General features: G+C 38.8%; 1 protein-coding gene across 1 annotated transcript in view; it reads right to left on the bottom strand.

Moving 5' to 3' along the window:
- Positions 1-27,417, bottom strand: part of stt3b (STT3B, subunit of the oligosaccharyltransferase complex (catalytic)) — a 107,798-nt gene that overhangs the window by 64,915 nt on the left and 15,466 nt on the right. The window contains exon 2 of the mRNA XM_015376961.1: positions 278-386. Within this exon, the coding sequence (XP_015232447.1) occupies positions 278-386 (109 nt within the window). The remainder of the gene's footprint in view (positions 1-277; positions 387-27,417) is intronic.

Genomic DNA, 27,417 nt, shown 5'->3' on the forward strand with positions numbered 1-27,417 from the left:
TGGCAGTGTTAGTAATACTGCAACAACTTTATGATACACCTAAACATGTAACATGTTTACTTTATCAAGCAGATTTTTAAGATTTTAATTTCAAACTCATTCATTCCCACATAAAACCAGCAAATCTGAGCCTATTTTCACCAGCATGACACATTCAGGGCATAAAAAAAACCCAGCTACTTTATGAGCATTGTTAAATGCAGCCATGGATGCAATAAACAGAAGAAGAAAAGCCCGGTTTTACAGCTGGATTGATTTGTTTCAAAGAGACACTTACTGTTCCTCCAACAATCCTGCCCAGGGGGTACCAGGCCCTTTCATCAAACCAGTTGAGGAACTCGTAGAAGCCATTTGTGGTGAGATGGTGCGTTGATCTGTAGTTGAACCTGAAGCAGCAAAAAGCAGAAAACAGGGATGGTTTATTATAATGCAAAATGAAGATGGCATGCTGCGTTCAGATCAATTTGTCAAAGACAGAGATGAAAGTAGAAACCGAAAAACACAATAGAATGGAGAGGATATTTTATACACAGATTTTAAAAAGGATCTAAGGAATGTTAAGCTCCTTTGACTTGTATGAGCCACGACAAGAAAGTTCTCGATTCACAATGTCAGGCTTTGTTGTGATGCCAACCACTTCCAGCTGAGGCTTTGGTTTGTATACATATGTTTTTTATATATTTTAGTATTTTTCTTCAATTCTGCAGTGTCTTCATAAAAAAAAAAAAAAAATAAAACAGGACGGGTAAAAAAAAAATTCCTGCTGACTGCTCAGATCATTTAATTCAATGGTATGCGGAGATGATAAACACAACAGGTCTCAGGGTTACCCCTAACTGAATAATTAAATCAGCATCCAAGAATAAATATCAGAAATCCCACTTAAAGAGGACCCAATTCCGGCTGTAGCTGAGGTAAGCCGAGGCGGTTGGAACGCTGTCAAACAGCCAAGAGAAAGCGCTGACAGTCTTTAGAAAACTGCTGCCGAGGAGAACTGCAGAACTCCAGACTGAACTCTCAGGGGCAGCTTCTCCACCACACAGCTAATTAACCTGAGATGCATTGTGGTTCAATCACAGGCTCAAATGAATGGTGCAAAAGACTCCATGTGCGAGGCTGAGAAGTCGGCTATAAGCCAATTACCTGGGCGCAGTACAAGAGTGAACATGATAACCTTGTGTGAATAAAAAGCTGTTTTACCCCACAGAAATTCTTTGATTCATTTTTCATCAAATAAGGTAGTCTTATTTAATCGTCCCATGAGGCAACGTTGCACTAAATACATCAAGCTGCTGTTCATCTCTGAAAAGTCTGGCTTTTATCTGATTTTAAGCAAGTCAAAATTAAGAACTAACACTGCATAAATGGAGCCTTGCAAACGGTGGATATTTAACTCAATGCAGACTTTGAATGCTCCGTCCCTGCTGAAGAGCAACTTCCTCATATCACTATGGTATCAGTGTTTCACAAGGGGGGAAGTTCAAGGTGATGCAAAGAGTCGATAGTATTTATATCCAAAATAGATTTTCATTTTCTTAGCAAAACTCCTTATATGCGTTGGCTGAGGAGTTCTGCTCCAGAAGTCTGAGAGTCTGTGGGAATCCACCAGGCTCCCTGAGATGTTTGGAGTTTAAATATATTGTTTAAAGCTAATCCTGCATAAAACTTCCCCATTTTTTTTGTGTACCTGGAAATAGTGGCCTTTATTTGACAATATGCTGACAGGAAATGAGGTTTAGAAAGAGGGGGAAGACATATGACATAGCTCTCCTACTTCTTAAAGCTATCAAGATGTTCCAAGTTCATCATTTGTATATAGAAAAAAAATAAAAAGTTGGTCCTCAAAATTAGAACATCTGCAAACAATCCTTTTCCTTAAGGCTTTTCCTGGCAATCAAATTCCTCAACAACCCGAGTTCTGAGGTACCAACACCAAGATCAACCCTTTAGCTGAACAGAGAAGAGCGTCTTTTATCTCAGAGTTTGGGAAATGATAATTCAGCTTTTTTCATTAACATACAGCACATCCATGCAGGTGATAAGATCTAAAACTTATAAGTGTGAACACATAAGGGACTTGTTCCATAGATATACTGAGAAAAAAAACAAACTAAACCAACCCCAGAATGCAGGAAAGGGTAAAATCAAATCAGCAGGTGTGAGAGTTCTCCCACAGAGACACCCAGGAAGTAGATGGAACTGGTCATGCACTTCAGCCCTGTTGTTCAGCAATTGTCAAATCAGCGAAGCATAAACAAAGCCAATTCAAAGAAAGGTCTCTAAAGACACGACGCCTCACACTGCCAAGCAAAATCCGCAAAACCCATTTTCCATTGATCTCATGGACAGCTGAACGGATTGTTTCATCCATGCCCTTGTCACGTCGATGGGACGGATAACGTAGCTCTGCCGGGCGCATTAGCAATTTAATGCATAGCTGCCTATGTGGTTTCAGGCCACAAAGCCTTTGATGACTAGCAGCCTCTTTTAGATAAGAAACTCATACCCCTAATACTACAACGCCACACTCCTGGGTGGATTTCAGAGAATAAATGAGAAAAATGAAGCCTATATGAACTCCTTATATCATAGCAAAGAGCCAGTGGCTTAGCTTTGCCTCCTCTGTCTCACTGATTAACAGCTTCCTGTTAGGATGGGGCCGTCATCATCACCATGACTAAGTGAGCTTCGTCGCCATTCATAAGCTATACAGTGTGCTTCATTTAGTATCAGCCACATAATCAAGTGGATCATAGTCCTCCGCCCCTTTTATAATTAGCTACATGTGTAACTTTAAGCGCATAATCTGCAGATGACCTAAAAGATAAGAGACATGGAAGCCATAATTAAAGCTATAAAAAACCAACTAAATCCAAGCATTAAATAAAGGACTTTTAATAAAATGTAATCACAGTATTGACATGTTTGATATTACTGCTGTAAAAGACTACCAGGGGGTAATGTTTGTTTTCTATGAAAGGAAAATGTATGCTATATGACAAGTGATATAACTATAAGACAGACTCATCCATGACCAGAAATGTTAGATTAGTTTGATCCGTCTGGGGTTATGACTGCAAGGTAAAGAAAACCAAATAAAAGTGAAGGCCCCGGCTTAATGTTTTCATCTGGTCTCTGATCACTGTAAAAACAGCAGCTTTAGGTATCAGAGAGGTTTTACAACTCAACTCAGAGGAGGCATCTGGATTTAAGAAGGCATCTTGGGAGTAGGTCTGTTTATGGGGCTTGGACTGCAGTTACACGCCTTCACATGTATATAATAAAAGACCGTAATGTATTTCTACATCCATCAATAAGAAAACACTAGAGTGACTGCACTCCAAATGTTTTAAGGACGTTTTTTGTTTTTTTGAGATTTTAATTACAGCCGGTGGTAACATTCCCTCTGACTAATCCAATTGTTTTCTCACAGGTTAGAAATAGCTTCCTACAGATTACCTGCAGACGTGGCCTGGGATGGCATACAGCTAATGAGTAGCGGTTGAACAAGTGTAGTTTATTTCTCATCTCTTTCAGAAATAACTGAATTAAATGCAGTTACCACATTATGAGCCAATACAGCCTGTATAAAAAATCTCTACATGTTGAATGTGCAGTTATGGAATGAAGGCTGCAACTAGGAGGAGAGAACATGATCCATTTATACTTAAGGTTTTTCTTTTTTTTTTTTGTTCCGATTAATTTTGTTCAATATTTTTCATTGAGTGAGGGGTGACTTATGTAAAGTCCAAAATGTGTTCTTCACCACTTATCACACTTTCTGTTAAAAGGGAGTTTTTCCTCTCCACTGTCGCTACAAGCATGCTTAGTGCGAGGGATTGCATTCAAGTGAATGAGTCGATGCAATCAACTGGTTTTCCTTAGATAGGAAACGTGAATCGATTTGACTGTATGATCTGGTGAACTGTAAAATACCTTGAGATGACATGTGTTGTGAATTGGAAGTATATAAATAAACTGAATTGAAACTTATAAACAGCTTGTAAGCAAAATAACTACCAAAAGAGACTTTCATGAACGAAAATCAAGAGAATGTCTGCATATGAATATAGTTTGAATGATAAAAAGACCCATGGATCTGTTTGTTGACCCCTAAAAAAGCCACTGTGTGACTAGATTGCATGGTTATTAGCATTTAGAGTGGGTAACTATCAATCACTCTGAGGGGGTTTAAAGTCAAGTTTAACAGTTGTTACTAGGCTTATCTTGATCCGCCAGGAAACATGGCAACACCAGGTCTGAATATGGCTTCCTGATCCTGGTGTCATGAAACAAACTGGATTTCAAAATGCTGGCTGTATTTTGTAAGAATCAACATTCTAATCATAGCAAAACCTCATTTTTAATTAAGCTAGTAATGCAAATCCCTAATGAGAGATGCCAAAGGTGAAACTTTTTGTTGTTTTTCAGTAAAACCCTGCTTTTTTTTTTTCTTTTTCTTTTTTTTTTCTTATTTTCAGGAAATGTCAGTTAAAGGATATCTTAAGTGAGCTTTCTGGGAGGTGGAATACAACTAACCAGCCTGATCCAACATTTTGATCTCCTTCCTACTTCAAATTGGCCTGTTTTTCATTTTGTTTTTGTTTTTTGTTGTAAAAAATGCCTACAATATTTCAGCCATCTGTTTCAGCTTTACAGTGCAAGGCAAGTTTCATCAGGACTCAGAGGACAGGACACACTTATTGAGAGAGCAATTGAATGAAGTGACAACCACCAATAGCCACAACATCCGATGCTTTAGATGTAATAGGATCAGTTTCCCCAGGTTTCATACGCCCAGCTTTGATCATCATCTAAATAGGTTATATCTTCTACAGATCTAACTTCCTGTATTTAACCTGATACTCTTCAGTTACTCCACACACGTTTCAACGGATCCAATTTAACTACTTGATACAACTTAGAAAATGCTCACTAAGACAACTGGAAAGGATCAACCTATATTATTAAAAAGGTTCAAATTGATAAATTCAGTATTAGAGATGAGGGCCTAAAATTGGAGATGAATGAAATTTTGGCAGCACAACTTGCATGTAAGTCTATTTGTCCATTTCCACCTTTTATTTCCGAAATATTAACGTTTTCATAGTGTTTGCTTAGGTGCAGCTTTGGTAATTCTTTGGGTATTTGAACATGACCCAACAAGGATTGTGGGGCTTTAACCTCAAGCAAAGAGGCGATGCCAGGGTTGTGGTCATTTTTTTAATGGGTAGAAAAATATCATTAGCATTGGTAAATGTCAGCAGCCAATAAAGTAATACTGGAAATCCATATTGGTGCAACTTCTCTCACTGGTGGGTACCTACTTAAAATCTGTGGATAAACGTGGGATAAGGATCAGGCCTATAGATTTTTTAAATGTGTTAATTTGACAAGAAATAAAAAAAACTTTTTTTTTCTGGGTGGGTGTTGGTTCAGAAGCCTTGTAGGTTGATTGGATTCCACAGAAGTGTGGCTGCAGCACATTGTTCAATCTGCAACTAAAACATTTCTGTAATTACCAAATTCCCAAAAGTCAAATGTCATCAAAAGGTAACCATCAAATAAGATTTGCTCTGCCAAGTCAGGCTCTGGAAAAAAAAAAAAAAAAAAAACACTAAAAAAGGAAACAAAAAAAATATATCAATACTGCATTTCAGTGGGTCAAAACACTGATGTGGAAGATATGTCGTCTTTTTTCCCATTGAATAGGAGAGAAAACGCATCATTTAAGGTGAAACGGTGCACAGGAGAGCCTTTTTATTGCAGCACTACGACAAACTGATTCCTGATCAAGTTCAACTTGACGTGAAACTTGCTTTTAAATCTTCAGCAATATGCAATTTTAAAACTGTTGGAAACAAATACGGTTTAATTTTAATGCAGATGAATAATTACATGCGTTTTCCATCAAATTGTAAACAACTGAATGTAGCTTTGTTGTATTATTAGGATGTCCCAGAAACTAAAATACTTTAGCTATTGTGCATCCAGACAAACTGAATTTTCCATTTCTGTCCCCACCCCCTCCAAAGCACACTTTTATATGAGCATTGTTTGTATCCTACAGTAGCCCAGTATTCTGACTGTCAGGATATAGATCCTCACATTAATCGCTTTGGTGTGTTTGAAAAATAAGGCTGCCAGGAAGGGGAATATATACTTCAGAAATAGACCATGCTATAGTACTTTTAGTCTAGGTGGTTGGTTTTATATGTAACAACATCCTGTCATCTATTTATACTCTGACAGATGTGTCTGACACTGTATTGAGTTTGGATCTATTTCATAAAAAATAAAAAAAAAAGGAAACCTTTTGGTGGCCTAATTATTATTTCACTCATGCATGCTGGGTTTTTCTTACACCTCGGCACAAACAGCTTGGCAGCACCCGTCACAACAGAGCTGACTTTTAATGCCTTTGAAGTGATACGGTGATGACGCACACATGCTTATTAGCACATGTCATGAGGTGACGTTTGATGGATTCTTTTTGCAGACTGGAGCTCATGACAAAACGGGACAGACCCAAAAAAACAAGAGTGAAATAATCCTTTTAAAAGAATAAAGGTGTGTTCTCTTTTGAGTAAACTTTATCTATTACCAATATAGTCAACTTTAACAAAGAAAAATTGGACTGTAACAGCAATGCAAGCATGTCCTGATTCCTTATATCAGAGGGGTGTTAATGATTTATAACCACAATTAATGAGAAGTTAGAAAAAGTTACAGAGCAACTGGAGCTTTCTGCATGGAGGGTTAAGCATCTGTTGCTGCAAACTGCCCTTCAGCTGGCTTTTTGTTCAAACATTTCTGGTCAAACTGATGTATTTCCAGTTTTAACAGCAGCAGTTGTAGGTGCAACACCCCCTCTCTTTTATTAGCCATTGAAAATACAATTGAACAGCTAAAAGTCTGCTTAATAAAATAGCTCAATTTCGCCTCGTCATGCTCCCAGTCCTCCTCCAGAAGGAAAAACAAAAATAAAAAGAGGTATAATCTTACTGATAAGCACAGGGAAACTACAACTAAAGCATGAAACATGAATCATAATCAGCCTCTCTGTTGCTCTAAGTGTATGAGTAATTTTAACAGCCCTGTTTGAGAGCAGAAGAAGCCTTTCTAAATGCACCTTACAAATAACAGGAAATGCCTTATGTGGACACATTTCCTTTTTTTTTTAATGCAACCAAATAGTGTTGAGGAAATATACATGAAACTCTTAAAATCTTAATGTCAAAGGAGGGGATAGCTCCAACATGGAGGAAGGTAATGACAGCTCATGTCACCGCTACCTCAGGCAGACTCAGTCAAACCACTGACGTTAACAACAGCTTTCTGCAACTTCAAACTCTCATAATAAGAAACCGCTTCAGTTTCCGTCGCTTTTGACTCATTTTGTCTTCCTCAAGAAAATGTTCAAATCATAATATTCTCTTTTTCCAAGTTACAAAAATGCTTAACTTCCCATTAATATACCATATGTAGCGTTAGCTTCAATCGGACTCTAAGCTAAGCTAACTGGGTGGACTAGCGCATGAAGCGGGAAAAATAAGTTTCCGCTACATTTAGCTAAGTGATTGTGGTGCATGCCACAGTAAAATAAAAACCTTTTTTTTCCTGAAACCGTTTCACTAAAATAATCACTTTATCCCCACACAACTTTAAGCACTTATTCAAATCATAATGTGTGTGCCTCTGATTACAGTCTTTGTGGTGATAGATGTATGTAGAGTGAAAAACATTAATCACTTCATAAAGTAAGGTTAACACATATTGCATTTAAATGACATTTTGATGACACTTACGTAGTTATTTATAGTTTTGTTTGAGATATACAGATATGCTACCCCACCCCAGCACAAACAAATATCAGTCACAAACATGACATTTTAAAATGATAAATCATTTTTAAAAATCCTGTCATTGACGTTTTTTCATCAAAAGTAAACTGTAAACTTTAGAAGTAGGAATACTCGTAGAGTCTCCATTTAAATCTAATTAGATGTCACACTTAAGAGTTTACGCCTGAGGTAAGGGAATGTCTTTGGATTTAAAATTTGTTAAGAGAAAACAATCAAACTGACTTTTACCAAACGTTAATTTCCTTTTTTTGCAGAGGAAGTTTGAAAAATATAATTTCAACATGTTACTATAAGACCCAATAATAGGTAGACCTTATAAGTCATGATTGAACACCCTTTTTCTCCAAATGTGTCACTATCCTGCAAAAATATCTGGGCCAAAAACATCAGAGGAGTTTAAATAAAGATGGAAATAAACATATTGGCATAATAAAACCAACCCCTGATTTTTTTATGAGAATCTTGAATGAATCTGGGCAATTTAAACAAAAGGAGTAAGTAATAATTGGTCTGAATGGAAAAATCCTCATAAAAGAAAGTCTGCTGGTAATCTAGTAAATACATTCAGAATCAAATCTCAGCAAGAAACTATTTCAATGGAAGTTAAAACTCTAAAAAGTGCATAGAAACTTCACATAAAGAAAATAAAAGTTTTCTGGCACCTGGAACAGTCTAGAGGGTTGTACAATTCTTTAGAAATTACAAAAAGTAGATTTGGTACACCAAATCATTTCACACTTCACTGCATCCTACATTTTCATCCCAGCAGCTACAACAGCATTGGGATGTTAATAAATCAACGTCCTGGGCCATTTGGCCCTCTGCTGTGTGGTTGGAATCAAAAAGAAGCAGTCAGGTCAGCCGAGTCCAATGACAGCAGCTCAGACGTTTCTATATCTTTTACAGGAGGAAAAACTAAAGAAGACGTAACCCCGTTTTGGCAGCTTTGTGTGAAAACTTGCTTGAGGCGTCCAATTTCCACCAGCTCAACTGTGATTTAAACATTTTGAAAAAAAAAAACAACCCATTAGTTAAAAGTAAAAGGGTTAAAGTAGGCCGAAGATTGTGCGTCTTCTGGTGCAGTCGATGCCTTGAAGCAGTTTTTATTTATGGGGTGTTAAATTTTAAAATCTCATTGTTACACTGACATTAAATCTTCAGCAGACAGACATATAAAGCTTTTATGTTCACTTTTTTTTAGTCCATCACTTATGTTAATTAGTTGGATAAAATATAATGGATCATAATCACAGTTGACTGCCTGAAATATGTAAACCCCCCGCTAAAAAAAGAAAGAAAAAAAAGTCTGTCATAAAATAGATCAATGTAATAAAAGGTGTTTTATTCAACGTACAGAATGTGCTATTTTCTGGCTATTCAGTGTGAAGGGCAGAATGGTAAAAGTAATTGCTGAGCACATGGTGTGTGCAAAGGCTTTACAATAAAATAGCCTGCGACAAGAGAACATTGACGGCGGTTCAATCCCGGTGCGTGTGGTAGAGATGATCAGCGGCTGACGTGAAAAGGATTCATCAGAGACAGAACCAGCAGGGAGCTGGGCTATATTGTTCAATAACGCCATTCAGATGTGAGGCATACAATAAGCCAACGGGGGTGAATTGATCAGATCTTAATTGAAACGTGGAAAATCTGAACTTTGGCAGTAATTACTGTAGAGGAAGAATGTAGGAGTGACACTTTAAACTAAAACTTTGATTGATTCTGACAAAATATGTCAAACTTCCATCAGTGTTAATATTCTCACTGCCTGAAAATGTGAAGCTTAATCTGTGATGCAGCTGTTTCATAGTTTTCCCTCCTCCTCAAATCATCCCAAGACCAGGTATGGGAGCTCTGGGTCTGTAGGTAAGAAACATGAATCCCCAAAAGAAAACAGCCTCCTCCGTATAAAAATTTTATAAGAAAAAAAAAAGCATCCAACAGAAATCCTAAATCCATTTTGTTTTTCCTAAAACGTTTCAATAACACCGCTGTTATTTTAAAAATAAAGAATCGATTATGCATCTACAGATGGACAAATTGCAAAAAATGCAAAAGATTTTTTGTAAATATAAGAATGAACATAAAAACAAATTTTAGTTTAGCAAGAGTGCAAGACAATTAAGGAAGATTTTTTTAATTCCTGATTTTAAATTGAAATGTCATTATACCAACCTTCTTTACTGGGTGTGTTATGCATTTGTCTTGAATGAACAGAAGCATGATGGAATTTCCTAAAGACACTGCCACCTGTGGCCAAAAGATAAAACTGCAGCACTCTTGTGCTGGTTCTCATAGCTTGCGCTCATACGTGATCATCTATTTATTTATTGTTGTTTGGTTACGGGATTAAGCTGGATGCTGGTCCCTTCTGAGTATGCACAAAATCCATCCTGAATTAGGGCAGAACAATTTTGCCAAAAATCTAAATTGCGATTATAATTAACTAAAATTGAATTTTTATTTCGACTTTCCTTTGCACTAGCCCCAAGCTTGTAGAAGTTTCACCCCAGGCTTTCAGTTTTTGAAAGCTTGCTTACCCAGAGTCCATTGTTGCAGGATTTTACTGTAACCATTGTGTGAAAAAGTGTTTATTTGTGCTTGCATGCATGAATCTTCTGCAAGCTGCAACTCTCTTTTACACCACATAAAGAGAGAAATTTAGTGTCTTACTGGAGTTTAATATAGTGTGATTAAAAAGCAGTCTCTGCAATTTGAAAATTACGCTTTGTTATATTACAATTATATCACAAATGCAAGCCCTAACCTGAATACAATGCTTCGATTGTTTGCTAGTTTGACCCACTTAACGTGGATGCCTTTGACGTTACATCTGCAAAAACAGAAGTGGAACTTCCAACCCAAAGTACATGCAGGGAAAATAGGCTACCGAGGTGTCAGCGTGCTCATCAAACTATGTTGTAGTCATAAAGGGTTAGATAAAAAGGCTATTTTAAAGATATTGTTTGGTAAAAACGTCCTAAGTGTTTCTTTAAAAACACTAAACTTTACATATTTAGGCTTTTCAGAAAGGCAATGACCCTATAAACAGTGAAAAACAGATAATGACCAACATGAGTCCATGCACATTCTGATCTTCCATAGATTTGGTGATTAAAAAAAAAAAAGCATTAGAAATTATCAAATAATTTTGCAGTTTTCATTAAACTCAATAAATCATTTTAACAATGAAGTGCCTTGCATTGACAATCGCTTAGTCATTGTTAATCTTAAGCAATGGGATACTGCTTAACAAGACAACAAAAAACTCTGAGCAGATATGTGAAATGTGACCTAATTTGAAGCATAAGATGAAACAGCTTTATCTCAGGTGCTGGCAGGGAACAATTACAAAGACTACTCATATTTTACCAATACATTAATTAGAAATCTGTAAAAAGATCCTGACATGTTTCCAAGAGAGTAATAGCAAGGCTTGATATTTAAATGTCACTGAGCACCACGCAGCTTAAGGCCAAGAAATGTCTCCAAGCAAATCTTTAGATGTGTATAATTATCCTCCTAATAATGGAACTACAACATTCAAGGTTTTATGTTATGGACTCGACATGAAGCACCTTAAGGAGAGAGTTTCACCTCCTGGCCGTCTGAGGAGATGCAGGACCAGCAGGTCAATCCTTCCCCTTGTATTCAAGGCTTACTTGGCTCTGCCGGAGAAATTGCCACCTAGAGTTGGAGCTCGACGGCAGCTTTAGAAAGGGCTTCATGCTGTGAGCCTCAACCTTTAAAAGGCTTTTGGCCCCCAGCTTTCCCCTAAACTGTTATTTAGAAGAAAGCTCGGTTCCCACTCATAGTAAAAGGATTTGTTCTTTCCAAGCAAACTGTTTTTAGAGTTACTGGAGTCCTGTGGAACAGCACCGTTTTATCTTTTACTTTTTAGTCATACTTCAACATCAAAAAGAATACCTTTAGTAAACACAAAAGGGGATTAAAACAACCATTATTCATTAAAAAGGGTAAAAACAAAAAAAATCTATCTAAAGCGAACTGCATTGTCATTTCTTGATTCCCCAGTTTTAGTAAAAATTAGGCCTTTGTGTAGTTGGGAGAAAAAATAAAAGAATCAAACGCAGATTAAAATAGAGGCTAATCAAAGATTGATTAGTTGTTTTCAACAAGCTGCTTTCATAAGTTTAATTCCTCAAAATGAAACTCATTAAAAAAAATAAAAAAATAAAAATTGTGTTTACTTAAATTCTTTATTTTACCTGAAACTTAAATGTGAACAAATTAAAATATATAAATACATATTCACACGTCAATAGTAAAAAGAATGTACCTTTTTTATAGCAATGTTTTGTATCATTGCATGAAAAACAAACATGAAAAAGGTGTCAGACAATAAGATTTTAAGCCAAATACATTTTGTTATTCTTTAAAGACTGTAAATGTTTTTCATTTGCGGTCAGTGACATCAGGGCAGGAGGATCCAGTTCTTATTAGCAGGGAATGTGGCATATTTCCCTCTGCAGGTCAAACATTCCCCCCCTCTCTTGCCAAAACGCTGCAAAGCCCACTTTGCTAAATGCCAGATTGTCTATAAAAAGATGGATTCAGAGGCAAGAAAAGATTTGTACTGCCCGTCCGTTTAATAGGTAAGGAGGGAGATGAGAAATGAGATGCTCCCAAAAGCACAGAGTCACTGAATTTCCAACAGCAGGATCTGAATCAAAGAGAATGGATGAAAGGAACACCAATTCCACATTTAGAAAAGAAGTCCACTGGGAAGGGAGCTTCTCTTTTATCAAAACCTACTGTTACCACTGAGCAGAAATAGGGAAAACACTGGGAAAGAGCCAAGCAGCAACAGCGGGAAGTGGTGTATTCCAGAGATCGGGAGTAATTACCGGCACAGATGGAGTGCCGCAGTCATAACGGGGGGTGGTAATCAATGGGAAATCTGTAATGCAAACCTTTGAAATGGCACCAATATTTCTGATCTAATGATCAAAGGCTAATGTCTGGGCTGAAAGCTTTTCCAAAATAACTCATTTTTGATCATTTGCTGTATAGATAAAAACATGCTGGCAGGTTTATCCTCAGGTTAATCTGAGGTCAAGACAAAACTTCTTTCATAATTTTAAGTAAATCTGCTCAGTGATAGTTGACATGTTAAGCAATGGTTACCCTTTTCCCTGACACCATTCTACTTGTAAACGAACTGAATTTTACTCTGAAAACTTAAAAATCCAAAGCAAAGCTGAGCCCAGGAGTCCATGGCAGAGAGAAGCACCAAGATACATCAAGGGAACAGCTGATGATCGAAACACATAATTTGTACTTTATGAGCCTTTATCAGTTTTAGACGTGTTGAAAAACCCCATGTTTTATCCCATCAGTGAACACACCACAAACTTCACCGTAGAAGTTGTGAAAAAGTGAAGACTCAAAGTCTTCTGCTTTGTTTTAATGAGTTGTTCAATCAGGATTTTCCGTCAGAAGCACATCGACTTCTTTCAGGAAGCCGTTTTACTTCAACAGGTAAGGAGACGGCAGATAACAGGAAGCTGAGGCTCCCGTTTTCTCTCTATAATGCGTCCTATTCTATCCAGCACTCATGACGCTAGAAAAGGACGTCCTATAATTCTTTTAGGCATTTCAAAGTAAAGAGAACAAAGTTTTAATGGTCTATGGTTATTAATACTAACCATATTAAGCACTTCAGTCACTAAAGTGAACATTAGATGGATAAAAAAAAATTTCTTTGTCTTGAAAATTTGATAAAAAAAGGTGAGTGTTAGCGTATGGGTTAGAGCAGTGTGCTTGTCCTCAGAGGGTTAAAAGTACCTGGTTGGATCCCCACAGCTTGCACTCTGGGTTCCTGAGCAAAACTTTTAAAGGCTGACTTATACTTCGAAACTAGGTTGTCTGCGTAGGTGTCGGAGTGAACGCAAAGACGTCCCCCCCCCGCAGACACTCTGCTGCACCTTTCCCAAATTGTAGGTAACAGACAGGAGGCCTCTGATTGGTCAAATCTACATCCACTCTACACTATGCGTCTCCTGTTTGGTACCTTACCGGCTTGCTTTGTTTGTATGACCAAGATTGCGGAAAACGACTCCTGAAGTTGGACCAGCTAGAAGAGAGAAGTGGGAAAGAATGCTGGGACCCCTTTTCCACCTGGATCCCCGCTCCTTTTCATCCTCATGTCCCTCCGTTTGTGGACAAACTTGCCTCCACTTCGGCCGCATCTAGATCCACAGCTAGTTCGTGATTTTCCCCTTTTAACGTTGTGGCATGGAATAAACATGGCGCAGACCACGCTTCAATATTGAGCACAAATCAAAAATATCTGCGTCATACCTGCGACAAGCTCACTGCGACACACTTCTCCAGGAGGATAACCAGCCCTTAACCCCACACTGCTCCCTGGGAGCCGCACAATGGCCGCCCACTGCTCCCCAAGGGGATGGGTTAAATGCAAAGAGTGAATTTCTCCATTGTGGGACAATAAATGGATTCACATCACATCAAAAAGCTGCAGAGCTGAATAAATCCCTCAGCATTCTAACACACAGTTTGTCCCCATCTTTGGTCCCAATATTAATGATTAATGACCATTCATGGCTGCTTAAGAGTCATTGGTGGTGACATTTATTGAATGATATAACCACACATGGCAAATGGGACTTTTTGCGAAGCTGGATGCATGTTGTAGCTACTTATTTTGAAATTGATAGACAACTTCTACATTTTTAGGAATCTGAGTCGTCTTTTAGGGAGTATTTCCTGTATTTTGTCCCTTTGATTTAGATAACCTGGATCATTTTTACTGTATTTAATGATTTTTAAAAATCAATAGAGAAAGTTTTTTGTCATGTATATATTTTTAAAGGGAGAGGTCTGACCTTCACAGAGTTATTGGTCACAAATTCTTTAGTAAAACAAATAAGCTTAAACCAGAAAACACACCTGCAGTTTCATAAACCGGGATAAAGTATGGTTATTGCACCCTTTCTGGTCATAATCGTCCCGTATGGATCTGCAGAATGCCGGGAAGACATTTATGCCTCATTGGCTGAAGTATCAGCGTAAGGTGCTGCACAACGGTACCGTCCGGAAAAGATGAGGCACTTTCCACCACAGCACCCCTCCCTGCTAACTCCACAGCCATTAAGACAGTGTGCCTACATCATATTACAAGTTATTGGTGCCCCAGAGCTACCACGTCTGCATGAGCAGGCATGCCAGCGTGTTTCCAAAATCCTCTGGGGTCAAAATTTGCTGCAAGGGCTGAGTAATTATATGCCGTCCCCTGTACCACTGAGGTCTCCTCATCATTATTTCCCAGCACATGGCTGCATCTGCCGTTTCATATTCTATGGCTATGAGATAATGGGACAGAACAGAGGAGTGCGCTCCTTTCTTCCTTCCCTCTGTTCTTCTCGTGCACTAGTAGTGACAGAGCAATGTTTCACTTATCCACAGGGGGGACTCTGGGAAGGTTAAATTCCCAAATTGTACAACCGTTTTTAAAGTTAACTCTTCTAAATTCAGCACAACCTATGCCAGTGACTTCAAACGGAGTGTTTTTTTTTTCCTTTTTCAAAAAGTGAAGAGCAGAAAGCAGACTGATACATCAATGCCAAAAAAACTATTCTAAATAGTGAAAAGACGTCAGGCCTCTGAGACAGGACTTCTACAGCAGGACTCAGAGCTGCTGAAACAATAAATCTACCAGTTAGTTTTTATGCACACAATTAAATCTACACATGCAACTCCTGAATACATAAAATTTTTAAATCACTCTAGACTACACTTAAAAAGTCTAAATAGAGCACAATACATAAAAAAAACCAGCAAATCAGGTTTTTAAATCAATGTCCCACTGAATGTTAGTTCTCTTTTCAAAGTCAAAAGAAGCAGCAATGGTGTATTTAGTTTCCCTAAGACTGGAGGTGTTAACAGATGCTTAATAACACCATCAGTGACAACAAACGTCAACAAAATCCTCAGTTTCTCACTATTCTATCAGTCTGAAAGTTTCTCACTATTTTGTTCCTTTAATACACTTTGACCTTTAAACCTAATTCCCATCACAGTGGGAGGCTAAAATATGGTTTATTCTCTTTCTAAAACCGGGACTGATTTGAAAATGTACCCTTCATTCAGATCTTTCTCGTTAAAGTTGCAGCTGAACGTCAACATTGAAAAAAAGACGAGTGCATGCAAACCCGAGCGTTTTTGTTTGATGTAGCCGCCTTTAATGATCCGGGCCACGTAATGAGCTACTGTGCCGATTACGGTTATCACTCCGGGGGCTTTCAGACTTTGTAAAACACAAAAAAGGCAGCTTCCTCGTAACTGTGATGCTGAATGCCTAATTGTAGAAGCTGAAGAGAACACAGTACTGGGTGGTGGAGAAATTGCTGTAATAATATCCAATAAAGGGAAGACGATGAGCCTTATTGCTCTGATTAAATGTCACCCAAGACGCATAAAGGCTTCGGCACTTAGGGGCTTATGTGACAGAAATGAGGGACTGCTCGTGGCTGTAAAGAAAACACTGCAGCTATGTGCAGTTTCACTTATAATTCAGGTCAAAAACTCCCAACAGATGGCTGCGCAGGGATGAGATTGCTCAGCCACTGAGGCCGTGCAGCGAGACTTCCCCAACACGTCCACAGGCTCGCTGCAGTTTGAGATGCCGGCTTTACATACCTCTCAACTTGTGCTTCCTGCAAAAACAGATGCATGACCTATATTGGTCTCCTGGCTTTAGAAGAGCTGAGACCGAAGGAACAGCTACAGGGCCTCATCAGTTACAGAGCAAACCTTACACCCATGTAGGTACAAGTTCATTTCTCACCCCCCCAATCAGCGCTTCACTGCTGGCCATCATTCCTCTTCCAAGCTGCAGTGGTCGATCTACTGTCTCTGATTATCATGGCGCTAAATTAATGAAGCATATGACATTGGCTATAAAAGATGACACTAATTAGGAGAGCCGCCGTGCCCCAATGGGAGGCAAGCTCCCCTAGGACATGCATGTAAATTACAATGCAAAAGTATTCATAGACACCTGGAACTTTGACTGTTTTTGTCGTCTTAAGATGGAAAACTTTGAAATTAAACATTATTTGAGAGGCAGCATAAAATGAAACATCATTGTGAAATGGAAACAACACAAATCGATTTTAAAGAATGTTGCAGAAATTTGTATTCAGCTCTCGTTACTCTGAAGGTTCCCTGCAACAAATTCATCCTTGAAATCCCCTAATTAGTAAGTAGAGTAGATTTATGGTGCACAGTTTAATCCCGAGTAGAAAAAGTCAAACATGCCCGTCGAACTAAACTTGCAGTCAGACACACAAGAGGAGCCGGGAGAATCTGGTGAAAGATTTTTCATTTTTTTAAATAGCCCTGCTTTTCCAAAATCTGGCCTAGTTGAAGAGTAGTTAGAAGGAAAAGTGCAAAAGCTTTGCCAGAATCATATAGAAAGTCCCATCAAGCCTGAAAATCTAACTTTTGCCCATCATCCTGGAAAGAAACATCCAAAATGTGACTGAACAGCAGTGGCACCATGATGCTGTGGGGATGCTTCTCCTCAGCTGAATACAGGCCAACTGGTTTGAAGTGGCTTGAAGTTTAAGGAGTTTGACATCTCTCACAAGGCACTGGATCTTTAAAGGGAGATGAAACCTCATCATGAATTCCAGACTGAAAAGATGGTTGTCCTAACCTGACTTTCAAACTTCAGCCGAGATAAAAATCAAGCAATACAAGCACTCAGAGATAAAGCATCTCTGTGAGATGCACAGTGATAGCATCTTAGAGAAAATTTGGCTGCAGGCAAAAAGAATGCTTAAAAGGCAACAATGAGCTCATCCTGGATGAAAAGTCTGCATGCCCCCCCCATCTGACAGAGGAAGAGAGGTGAACGAGAGCAAAGGCTTCCGCTCACTGTCTCCAAATCCTGGTTTTAAAAAAAGGGCAGGTTTTAAAAAAAATTGAGAAAATCCTCCAATATACCTTTAATGCAAGCAAACTTCTGCTTCCTTTACTAAAGGAAACGTCTAAATATCAAAAGGTTTATTTATATGTCATCTCAGTACTCTTTCAGCCTCAAACACATTTTCATGATCTTTAATCCTTTTCTTCATCAGCCTACAGTATTTTTTTGTCTTTAGTCAAGGTCTTTTATCTGCGGTTAGCACTATATTCTAAAACATAAGCTAGCCCTTTAAATTGAATATTTTTTTAGCTGATTTTCAGATCTCTAGAGAATATTTCATTCTATGCATAAGACCCATTACCAACCCAGTCTTTCAACCCAGTCCTGCTCCACTTTTTTTCCTCCTTCTCCATCACCTTCTCGTTGTCCTTTCCTTCATCTGTCCCTGTCCTTTCCTCTCTGCTGCAATTGACATCATCTAATCCATCTGTACCAAGTCCATGAACACCAGTAACACTGACCTACTTGTCTACTAAAAACAATAAGACTAAAACTAGACAAACCCCTATGAAACTAATCAACTAATTGGCATTTTTCTTAAAGCGGTAAACAGATCAATAGTATGTTTGTGTGCAAATTTATTCAAATTCTCTCCTGTAATGTTTTCTCATGCAACAGAGAAATGTGTCTTTAAAGGTCAGGCAATATGGATTGACAAGAATTTTAATTGATACAGCAGATTTATTATTTATACACAAATGATGCAACATTTTTTATTTTTTTTTGCCTTTAATGTTCAGTTTGCCCTGAACACATCCAAAATGCAAATTCACTATATTCCAGTCTGGGATGGGATGAGAGGACCATGTAGACAGTGTTTGCTAACCTGCTGTGACCATGCTACACAGTTCAGTGTTGCTAATGACCTTAATGCTAACCATGGCCTTTTAAAAAAAATACCTTTGCTGCATCCTGCACCAACTTTCTCCATTTTCTTGGCTCTTTTCTAACAGTATATTTGCTGATTTAGAATCCTTCCCAAAGCTTTCCTATGACCACCCAGGTCCTGTCTTCAAAAGGTTGGACTATCTGCTGGCCGGAACGTGTGTATTTGCAGCCGTGTGAGCGCACATGACTCGCCGTGAGTCTGCGTGACTTTCTTTAGGCCACTGAAACGTATCCCCTTCAGGCCTGGTTTGTTAAACAATAGAACTGTTCTTTTTTTCTCAGTTTCCCTTTGAATAGACGTCTTACTCCAAACAACTAAGTGTAGATCCTCTTTGATCACCTTGGTGCGAGTACTGAGCAGTCATTTTGTCTCCTTATTTTATGCTTTCCTCTGCATCTTTCCATTCTTTCCCTCTTTTTAAAGCTTTTCAGATTATTTAAGTTGATAACCCTGTAAGTTAAACTTTGCTTTTTCCACTTTCCATCATTTCTTAAACTTCTAGTATGCTGTTCTTAGCCCGTTTCACTCCTATTGTTGCAGAGGAATCCCTTTTAACCAGCATGAGCAACGTTTGCTGTGTTTGTCTTTAAACAAGCACAACCTTTGTTACATTCGATGGAATGACATCACTCATTAAACCCAACAGTTCTGCTGTTTGTATACGATCCTTTTCTTGGTTTTCAAATTAAAAATTAGAATAAGTAATCATGTTTAGTCAACAATTTTTATTTAACAATTTTTTTTATTTCATTTAAACCTGGAAAAGTTTTAACGTGGAAATATTTCAGATAGCGGTTTATCTGGTCGGTCGTGTCTGACTGCAATAGGAAGCACCAAGTGCTACATCACTATGTTCACCTGCTTGGATGCAATACTGTTATGCCATGAATTTGCACTTTGCATAGAATATAGGATTGAACAATAAATATTGAATTCCAATGGCTCCTAAAAAATATCCAATCTACAAACTCAATATTTGGCTGCCTGCCCTGATTTTTAAAATTAACTATTCACTCTCTACACAGATATATAGTTGACGAACTGCCTATTTGCCATTTTATTGCCCACACATGAGCCATATTTAAATGGACTGAATGCCAAGATTCATAGAGGAATCGTTATGCAATAGTAAAAAAAAAAACATCAGAAGAGACTGGTTTTAATCCTTATTATCAATGCATTATTTATCCACAGCGTCACAATTAAAGGAGTCATCACCCAGAAATTGGACTCTTTCATATTAAAACGTGTGTTAGTGTTGGGCTATAATTAAAACCTGCCAGAAAATCCGGAGTGTGAGAATGGCTGGTTTATATCATGTGGGCTCATTTTTCAATCAAGAAAAGCTTTCCACAAATCCCCTTTTTTAATTTACGTTATTCGTGGAGGGGTGTGCTAACTTTAGCCCATATTGCTTTCATCACGCCTCTCTCCAACTCATCAATAGGGGAGATTTCAACAATCAGGGACCCATCTGCTGGGAATCGGTGAGTTGTGCTTCTTTTATTGTGTAAGATCAGGAATCTTAATGGCAATTTGCTAATATTGCTAATGCTATAAGCTCATAAACTATTTTGTTTTTTTAATAATTGCCCTTTTTCTCCTAAAAATGTTTCAAAATGAATTGAAAGATAATTTCAGAATGACTGTTAGATGTTTTTTCTGTAATATTGTTCAACATTATACTACATTTCCCTAGATTAATTGCCCTAAATATCTTGTCAAAATTATGTTTAATGCAGGAAGTCAGGATATGACGTGGAGGAGAACATATTTTTTTTTAAATGAAGACGGTACATGAGGTTTCTTGTGCAGCACTTGCATAGAAAGTGTTTTACCGACTTTCTGACAAGTTGGTATCACTATAAAATGGAGCCGTGAATAACTTGGGTCACACATGAGTTAAGTTTTCCATTTGGGAGCTGTGAATACAGGATAAAGGAAAGAAGAGTCAATGTAGCCTAAAAAATCTGGCTAATATAAAACTGACACTCCCATTAGAAAAAGTTGCTAAATCAGTTTGGCACAGAGACTTACAGAAAACGGTTCAAGGTCAAGATAAGCAGTCACAGTAAATGAAATTATAATGACTGTGGTAATTGCTGAATCGCTGGAACTTTACTGATATGGAAATGTAGAAGTTTGGGGTCACTTATATCTCCAGAGGTAAAATGGAAATATAAATAAAATTCACATCAAGCACCTAATGATCTTATTCACATACTGGATTCCAATAATGCATTGGGAGGGTTTAGAGGAGAGGTGCCATTATCAGAGCTCGAATTATTAAATGTCAGAAATATCCCCCTTGATCTCACTAACTGGAGAACGTCTAGGGAAAAGAAAGAAAAAATCTTTGAAATTTGCAGGTTGAGAGAAAAAAAAAATGGGAGGTGAAGATGACACCATCAAAGGCGTACATTAAGCCCACAGTGTTTGCCTGTAGAGCTTCATGTAAAAGACTAAGGAAGGGAAGCGAGGAAGGCAGAGCTCTCCACAGAAAGAACTAAACCAGCTGTTTGAAGAGCTATTCCTAAAATATTAACAGCATGAAATTTATTTCACGCCAAGGACGATGGTGTTCCAGAAAGCTGGTTACTATGGAAGATGATCAGGTTGGAGCTTAAAAACTATATACGCTCCATATAAAGATAGAAAGGGTAACACTCTGAAAATCTAACGTGACATCTACCTTGGAACTAATGTTAAAAGACCTTTGCAGGGCATGCTTCAGTTGTGCAGTGGTTAGCGCACATGACCAATGTATGTAGGCCTTCGTCCCCGATGCTGAGTAGGGGTGTAAATAATCGGTTTGTATCGATGCATCGATCCAACAGCCGACGATCCGATGCATCGACACGTCTGCAAGAGTATAGATTCATGTTTTTTTTTCCCCTCTGGTCTATTTTTATCCACTTGCTCCTGAACATAATTCTGACTCCCGTGCTGCGGTGGCGCTAAACCTATTTTGCCCTCCTACCTCGCTTCCTTTAGCAACTACCCTCTTTCCACATGCACACACAGTCGCGTAAACAGTAGGCAAGACAGACATGGCAGAGATAGCGGAGGTGAAAGAAGAGGTAGGCAAGACAGACGTGGTGGAGAAAAAACGATGATGTATTCTTGAGTATCGAAAATAATCGAATCGTTGGGTCAGGAAACCGATACTGAATCGAATCGCCATGATGGGTGTGATTTAAACCCCTAATGCTGACCCAAGCTTGAATCCGACCTGTGGTCCTTTGCCCCACGACTCTCCCCCTTCCCTCATCCCCACTGTCCTGTCAGCCCAGTGTACAAAAAAACGAGCCACTAGTGCCGTAAAAACCTCAAAGTGGCAGAAATTTGTATTTGGCTCTTTTGCAGATTTCGGACTCAATTATACTTTTGTTACTTTGAATTTTTTATACATTTGCAAACAAAAGTTACCAGTTTGGGCTTTTTTCTGACCAATGACCTTCAGCGCTTGGGGGGGGGGGCTATGGTGCATTCACACCAAATGCAATGACAACGACCTAAAGCAAGCCATTTACACATCATCAATATGTAGACGACTGTTCAGGGGTGCAGCAATGCAAAGAAAGCTCTTCCAACGGTGGATTTTGTATGATTAGGGTGACTAAAGTAAGCTAGGCCGAAAGCGATGCAAATTTTACTAGACATTTGTCGGGATAACTAATCAGGGAGTGGATGCTGCTGTGATGAAGAGCAAATTAGCACCATGGATACTAAACTTTATTTTAATTAAAATTAAATAGTTCCTCTCTGCTCTTCCACTGTCCTCCCCAACCTCTAGAGCAGAAAAACACCCCTTTCCCCCAAAACTTATTCAAACCTGGAAATTATGATGACAAACTTTACACAAGCAAAAATCTTTATGAATTGATGACCATTAACAAAGCAAAGAGAGTAGAGTAGATATATAAAAAAAAAACTGCATTATCTCAAACTCAAGTGGGTCAATCCACTTTGGATAGGAAAACAGAGAAGGAGCCCAGCTGATATGAAGTACGCCTGCGGGGACAATCATTAGAATTTGGAAGGAAAGCCTCCTACTCTCCTGCTGTGCCACATGTCCCAGGGACACATTAAGTTGCAGCGGCAGGCTCAGAAGAAAGAAAAAAAAAATCATTTTATTCATTAAACTTGAAAAAAAAAATGTGTTGAGAGGACTTGGCTGCATCAGGAGGAGGCCTCATAAAGAGGCAAAATGAGTAGGCAGAGATGTGTCTCTGCAGACTGAAAAGCTGCAAGATGAGACAGTAAGTGGAGCGAAAAAATAAATAAATCTTAAACTGACATCTTGTTGAATATGTGTGAAATTCAGCTATTGTTGTAAAGAGAAATAAAGTGTCCGATTCGAGTGCAGGGATACTGCGATACCCTCACAGCACACATGAGAATACAGTGAATTTAGAGTCAGCTTCACCGTTAGCCATGGGTAAGTCGAGCTAAAAATCAATAAAAGCCCAAGGTTGATAATATTCTAGAAGCAGTGGCCTTGCAGGAACTGGACAGGTGTGCAAAGCAGATATAATTGGCAGAATGGACCGATTTCAATCTTCACACTGTGTAAATTTAGACACAGCGTCAAACAATCCATCCTCTGTAATCACACAGGATCAGCTTTACGTCTATATGTTAAAGGAGCCGTTAGTGTAGTTATCTGCCATTAGAAGCAACAATCAAAACAAACTATCCATCTAATGGCCTAAGAGGAAACCTTAGCCTGCAGCTTGCTGCCTGGGGCTACATTAAGTCAAGCAATCTTCAAAGCACTTCGGAGACTTTTTATAGCTGGAGGTTTTCTAATGCCAACAATGCCCACAGTTTCCATTAGCAAACCCTTCCCCCTGCATGCAATTGTATTATAGAGCACTGAGACCTCCATCTTCTCTCTGGCTCGGACTGAAACGGGTTAGAGTTTATCTGCTTGAGGCAACGAACCAGACCTTTAAATAAGAAAAAAATAAAGAATTGAATTGGCTACTTGGACCGAACCCATAGTTTTCCTTGGGCTTTTTGGCTCTTTAAAAAAACAAAAATTAACTTTCACCATTTGATTATTTGACAATGAATCAGATAATGCAAACAAAGAATGCAAACTACTTAGGACCAAGGGACTATTGAGTTTAAGAAAAGACACAAAACTTTGTGGGAAATAAGAAAACCCATAGGGAGAAATTATCGTTAGCCATGATGACAACCAACCATGAGAAGCCTTCATATCCCAGCGTCCTCTAAGAACAGTATTAATATGGCCATAACTAAGATCTTCTAATACTGATGAAGCCTTTTTTGTTAAAGGTTGACCTCTGACATCTCTATATAAAAGGGCAGATTATACTTCTGTAGCTGCACTCATCAAATTTCGCTTGGGTCTGGTCACAAACCAGTTTTGCTGGTATGCTTCTGCACCGTCAGCCTAGAATTTCTAGGGACGCACAGCAGTTTCCCACCAAGGGGAAGGGGGAGCCTATTCGAGAACCTCGGCGGCGCCGGCGGGAGTGTTTATTTTCCAAAACAACAATTGCGCGTCTGCAAGATATCACGGTCACGGAGATGGATCTAGAGTTGCTAGTCATCGAAACAGGAACAGGTTCTGTTTATGGAGTTGGCAAAAAGACTAATTAACCTTTCGTTGTAGTTGTTCCTTGGTTTTTAAAAGTGGTGCGCCCCGTCATAGAATAGGGCGACCATACAGAGAGCCGGAAAGGCATACCAAGGACCAATCACATCTGCTTTTTGTCTGTGCACTTCCGCTTGAGGTCTGCATGGGTTTGCGACCGTCTGATGCGTAGTCAGGATTTTTTTTGAGATGCACAACAAAGGTTGCAGACTCTCTGTGCAGGTGACGTGGTCACACAAAGTGGAAGATTTGACGTTTGCAGAGGCTATGCGTCAGAAGCATAAATTGGCCTTAAGCCTGTGCCCTTCTGGTTAACAGCTGGACTTCCGTTATGGTAGTAATAGTAGGTCTTTTGTTATGAGTCAGACAGACAGTGTCAAATGGAGTCTAAAATGCTGCCATTATGAACGTGTGTCCAGTATTTCCACATGATTTGCATTTGGAATTCCAGCTTAAAAGTCAGTTTGCATGTAGAGCGGAAAGACAGAGTGGATCAACAGAGCAGGTGGATACTGCGCTTGGAGAGGAAAATTCCTGGTGTTCCAGGAGAGGCTTTATTACAATTTCTTTTCTCCATGTTGGTATGGTCCATCTTCTTTTATTAATATGCAAATCTAATGCTTAACTCGCCCTAAACTTTCTAGGGAGCCCCTTAATCCAAACAGATTCTGAGGGTCTATCCTAAAGTCAAGCCTGTTGGACCTTAATCTCTAATCAGAGAGCAATTTAAGAGGCTAATCCTTGTCTTGAATAGCTGTTACAGGTGATTATTTTCCATGTCAGATTCCTCCAATGCACATTTGAGACATTCTGATACATCCTGTGGAGATTCCAGAAATGTACTCTCTTGGTGGAAATGCAAGTCAGGAAACATCTTTCAGTGTTGATGCTTGTTTTCTTAAATAGAGGAAAGACACGATTAGAAGTAGCAACAGCAGGTATGTCCGAGCTAATTGAATTAAATTGCTTTGAACGTACTCTAATCTAGTTTATTTACCCTACTTTGAAAAAGCCCTACGCTGAAAAAGCTTTTTATTGGTTAAGCCTTCTGAGGCATTATATGTATTAAAACTGAACGCTCTACTTGGTAAAATCACGAGGCTGACCTATGCATTTTCCATTCGACAGATCTGAATTCAACTGCAAGCCAAGCATGTAGAAATATAAGCTACAACTCTCCAGTCTGGCCTCAACATCAGTGAATTTCAGCCTTTTTTCCAGCTTCAAGCCCTCCCATCTCGTTTTATTGCCAGGCTACCTGCCAGCTGGTCAACTTGATAACCCCTCTGATATAAAAACCTCCTGACTGGCTCGTTTTCAGCAACCACTCACAGATTTGACAACCTATTCCAGCTGTCGCCGTGTCCTATCTGCCCTCCTTTCGTCCATCTGCCGTTTCTCATCCTCTGCCCTGAGCCCTCGTTCACCCTCACATCCCATCGACTGCTCCTCCGTTCAGCCTGTGCTCTGCCCCAACAGGAAGAGACCATGGGCTGTTTTTGTCCTTGCCTCCCTGTCAGCTGCTGTCGTGACCTGAAACAAAGCCACGGCCCCAGATAGCGATGATCTGTAATGTCACGCCAGGTGAGCATGCCGGTGGCGAGGTCGGGATAATAAAGTTATCCTCCAAGTATGGCTGGGTGAAAACCAGCAGCCCAACAGTGGACAAATCTGTAGCAGAGGAGAAAAATAACTAAATGGGATCCAGCTATGAGACAGGATAATTATGCGCTGAAAAACATCCAGTACCACAGTTAATATTTCTCCTGAATTGTTAAAAAAAAAAAAAAACTATTTTTTTAAGTGCTTCAGAAAAGTTTTCATTGTTCAATTTGTCATCTTAAAAAAAAAAATCCCCAAAATCAAGCTTTAAAAACGACCTTCCCACCGGTTGCCATCCTGCTGATCTTTCAGATGCAGGAGAAACTGTTCACATCTTAAAAAAAAAAAGCCTCTGCACTGAAAAGGCACTTCCTGTTTGATCGATGCCATGAAGAAGAGAGGCAGCCGTGTTCATAAAAAGTGACCAAACCATCACTAGTGAGATGAACCTTCTTATTTTGTTTATTAGACTTCAATCTGCTGGAAGTTTGTGGTTTCTCTCAAGTTTTATTGCAGGTAAAAACCCTCTCGACGAATAAAGTTTATCAAATGCTTCATTAATAACATTACATTGTACCCGATATATAATTTATATAATATATGATATGCAGTTGTGTTTTATATGGAGATGTCCAATTAAAGAGAGCATTCAGTCTACCTGATGAAGTGTTATTGGAAAACAAAAGTCTTAATATATGGCCTTTTCTTCCTTTTTAATATTCATTTTAAACCGCTGCGTTTTTTTATGCTATTATTAAATATAAAGAAGAGAGATGTCCCCAGCTTTGATCAATTTGTTTTGTTTTTTTCTTTGTGATAAAAGGCTCCAACCGTGTTAAAATTCTTGGAATCTAATTACTTGTATATTGCAGGTTAGTGCGCATTACTGGAAACATGGCCGCCTCAAACACAGGGTTTCTGATTTAAATGTCACCTGAAGGCTCACTGTGGAGTTTACATCTTCTTCCTGTGTAGATTTCATCCTCGTTCTTCATCTTCAGGCCACAACACAGACATTTTATATCCAATAGGGATTTAAGAGTCACTTTAGGGCGTGCATTGTCATTTCTCTTCTGCCTTTTTTGTTTGGCAAATTGAACACCTGGCAACCTGCTACTGATGCATTATACCTCTCAACTCAGGGGTGAGTAGCATCTCTGCAGGATGAAGCTGGCATGGAGACAAAGTGCTGCATGAACTGGAGTTCCAAAAATCATATATGCCCATTGCAATCAGACATTTATCCAAGAAAGAAGGGAAGTTAATCTAAGAGAAAGAAAGCAATGAGAAGCTTGCAATGCAAAAGCATGAGAGAACTGAAATATTTCAACCACATGACACGCACCAATCAACTAACCAGGTAGCCGGGAATTTAATACAGGAAGATTGTTAAGACCAAATATTTGTGTTCCATTTGCAGTGGCAGCTACAGAAAATCAGTCACCAGCTCCATGAC

This window comes from Cyprinodon variegatus, unplaced genomic scaffold (genome assembly GCF_000732505.1).
Source record: "Cyprinodon variegatus isolate N-32 unplaced genomic scaffold, C_variegatus-1.0 Scaffold144, whole genome shotgun sequence".
Taxonomy (NCBI): Eukaryota; Metazoa; Chordata; class Actinopteri; order Cyprinodontiformes; family Cyprinodontidae; genus Cyprinodon; species Cyprinodon variegatus.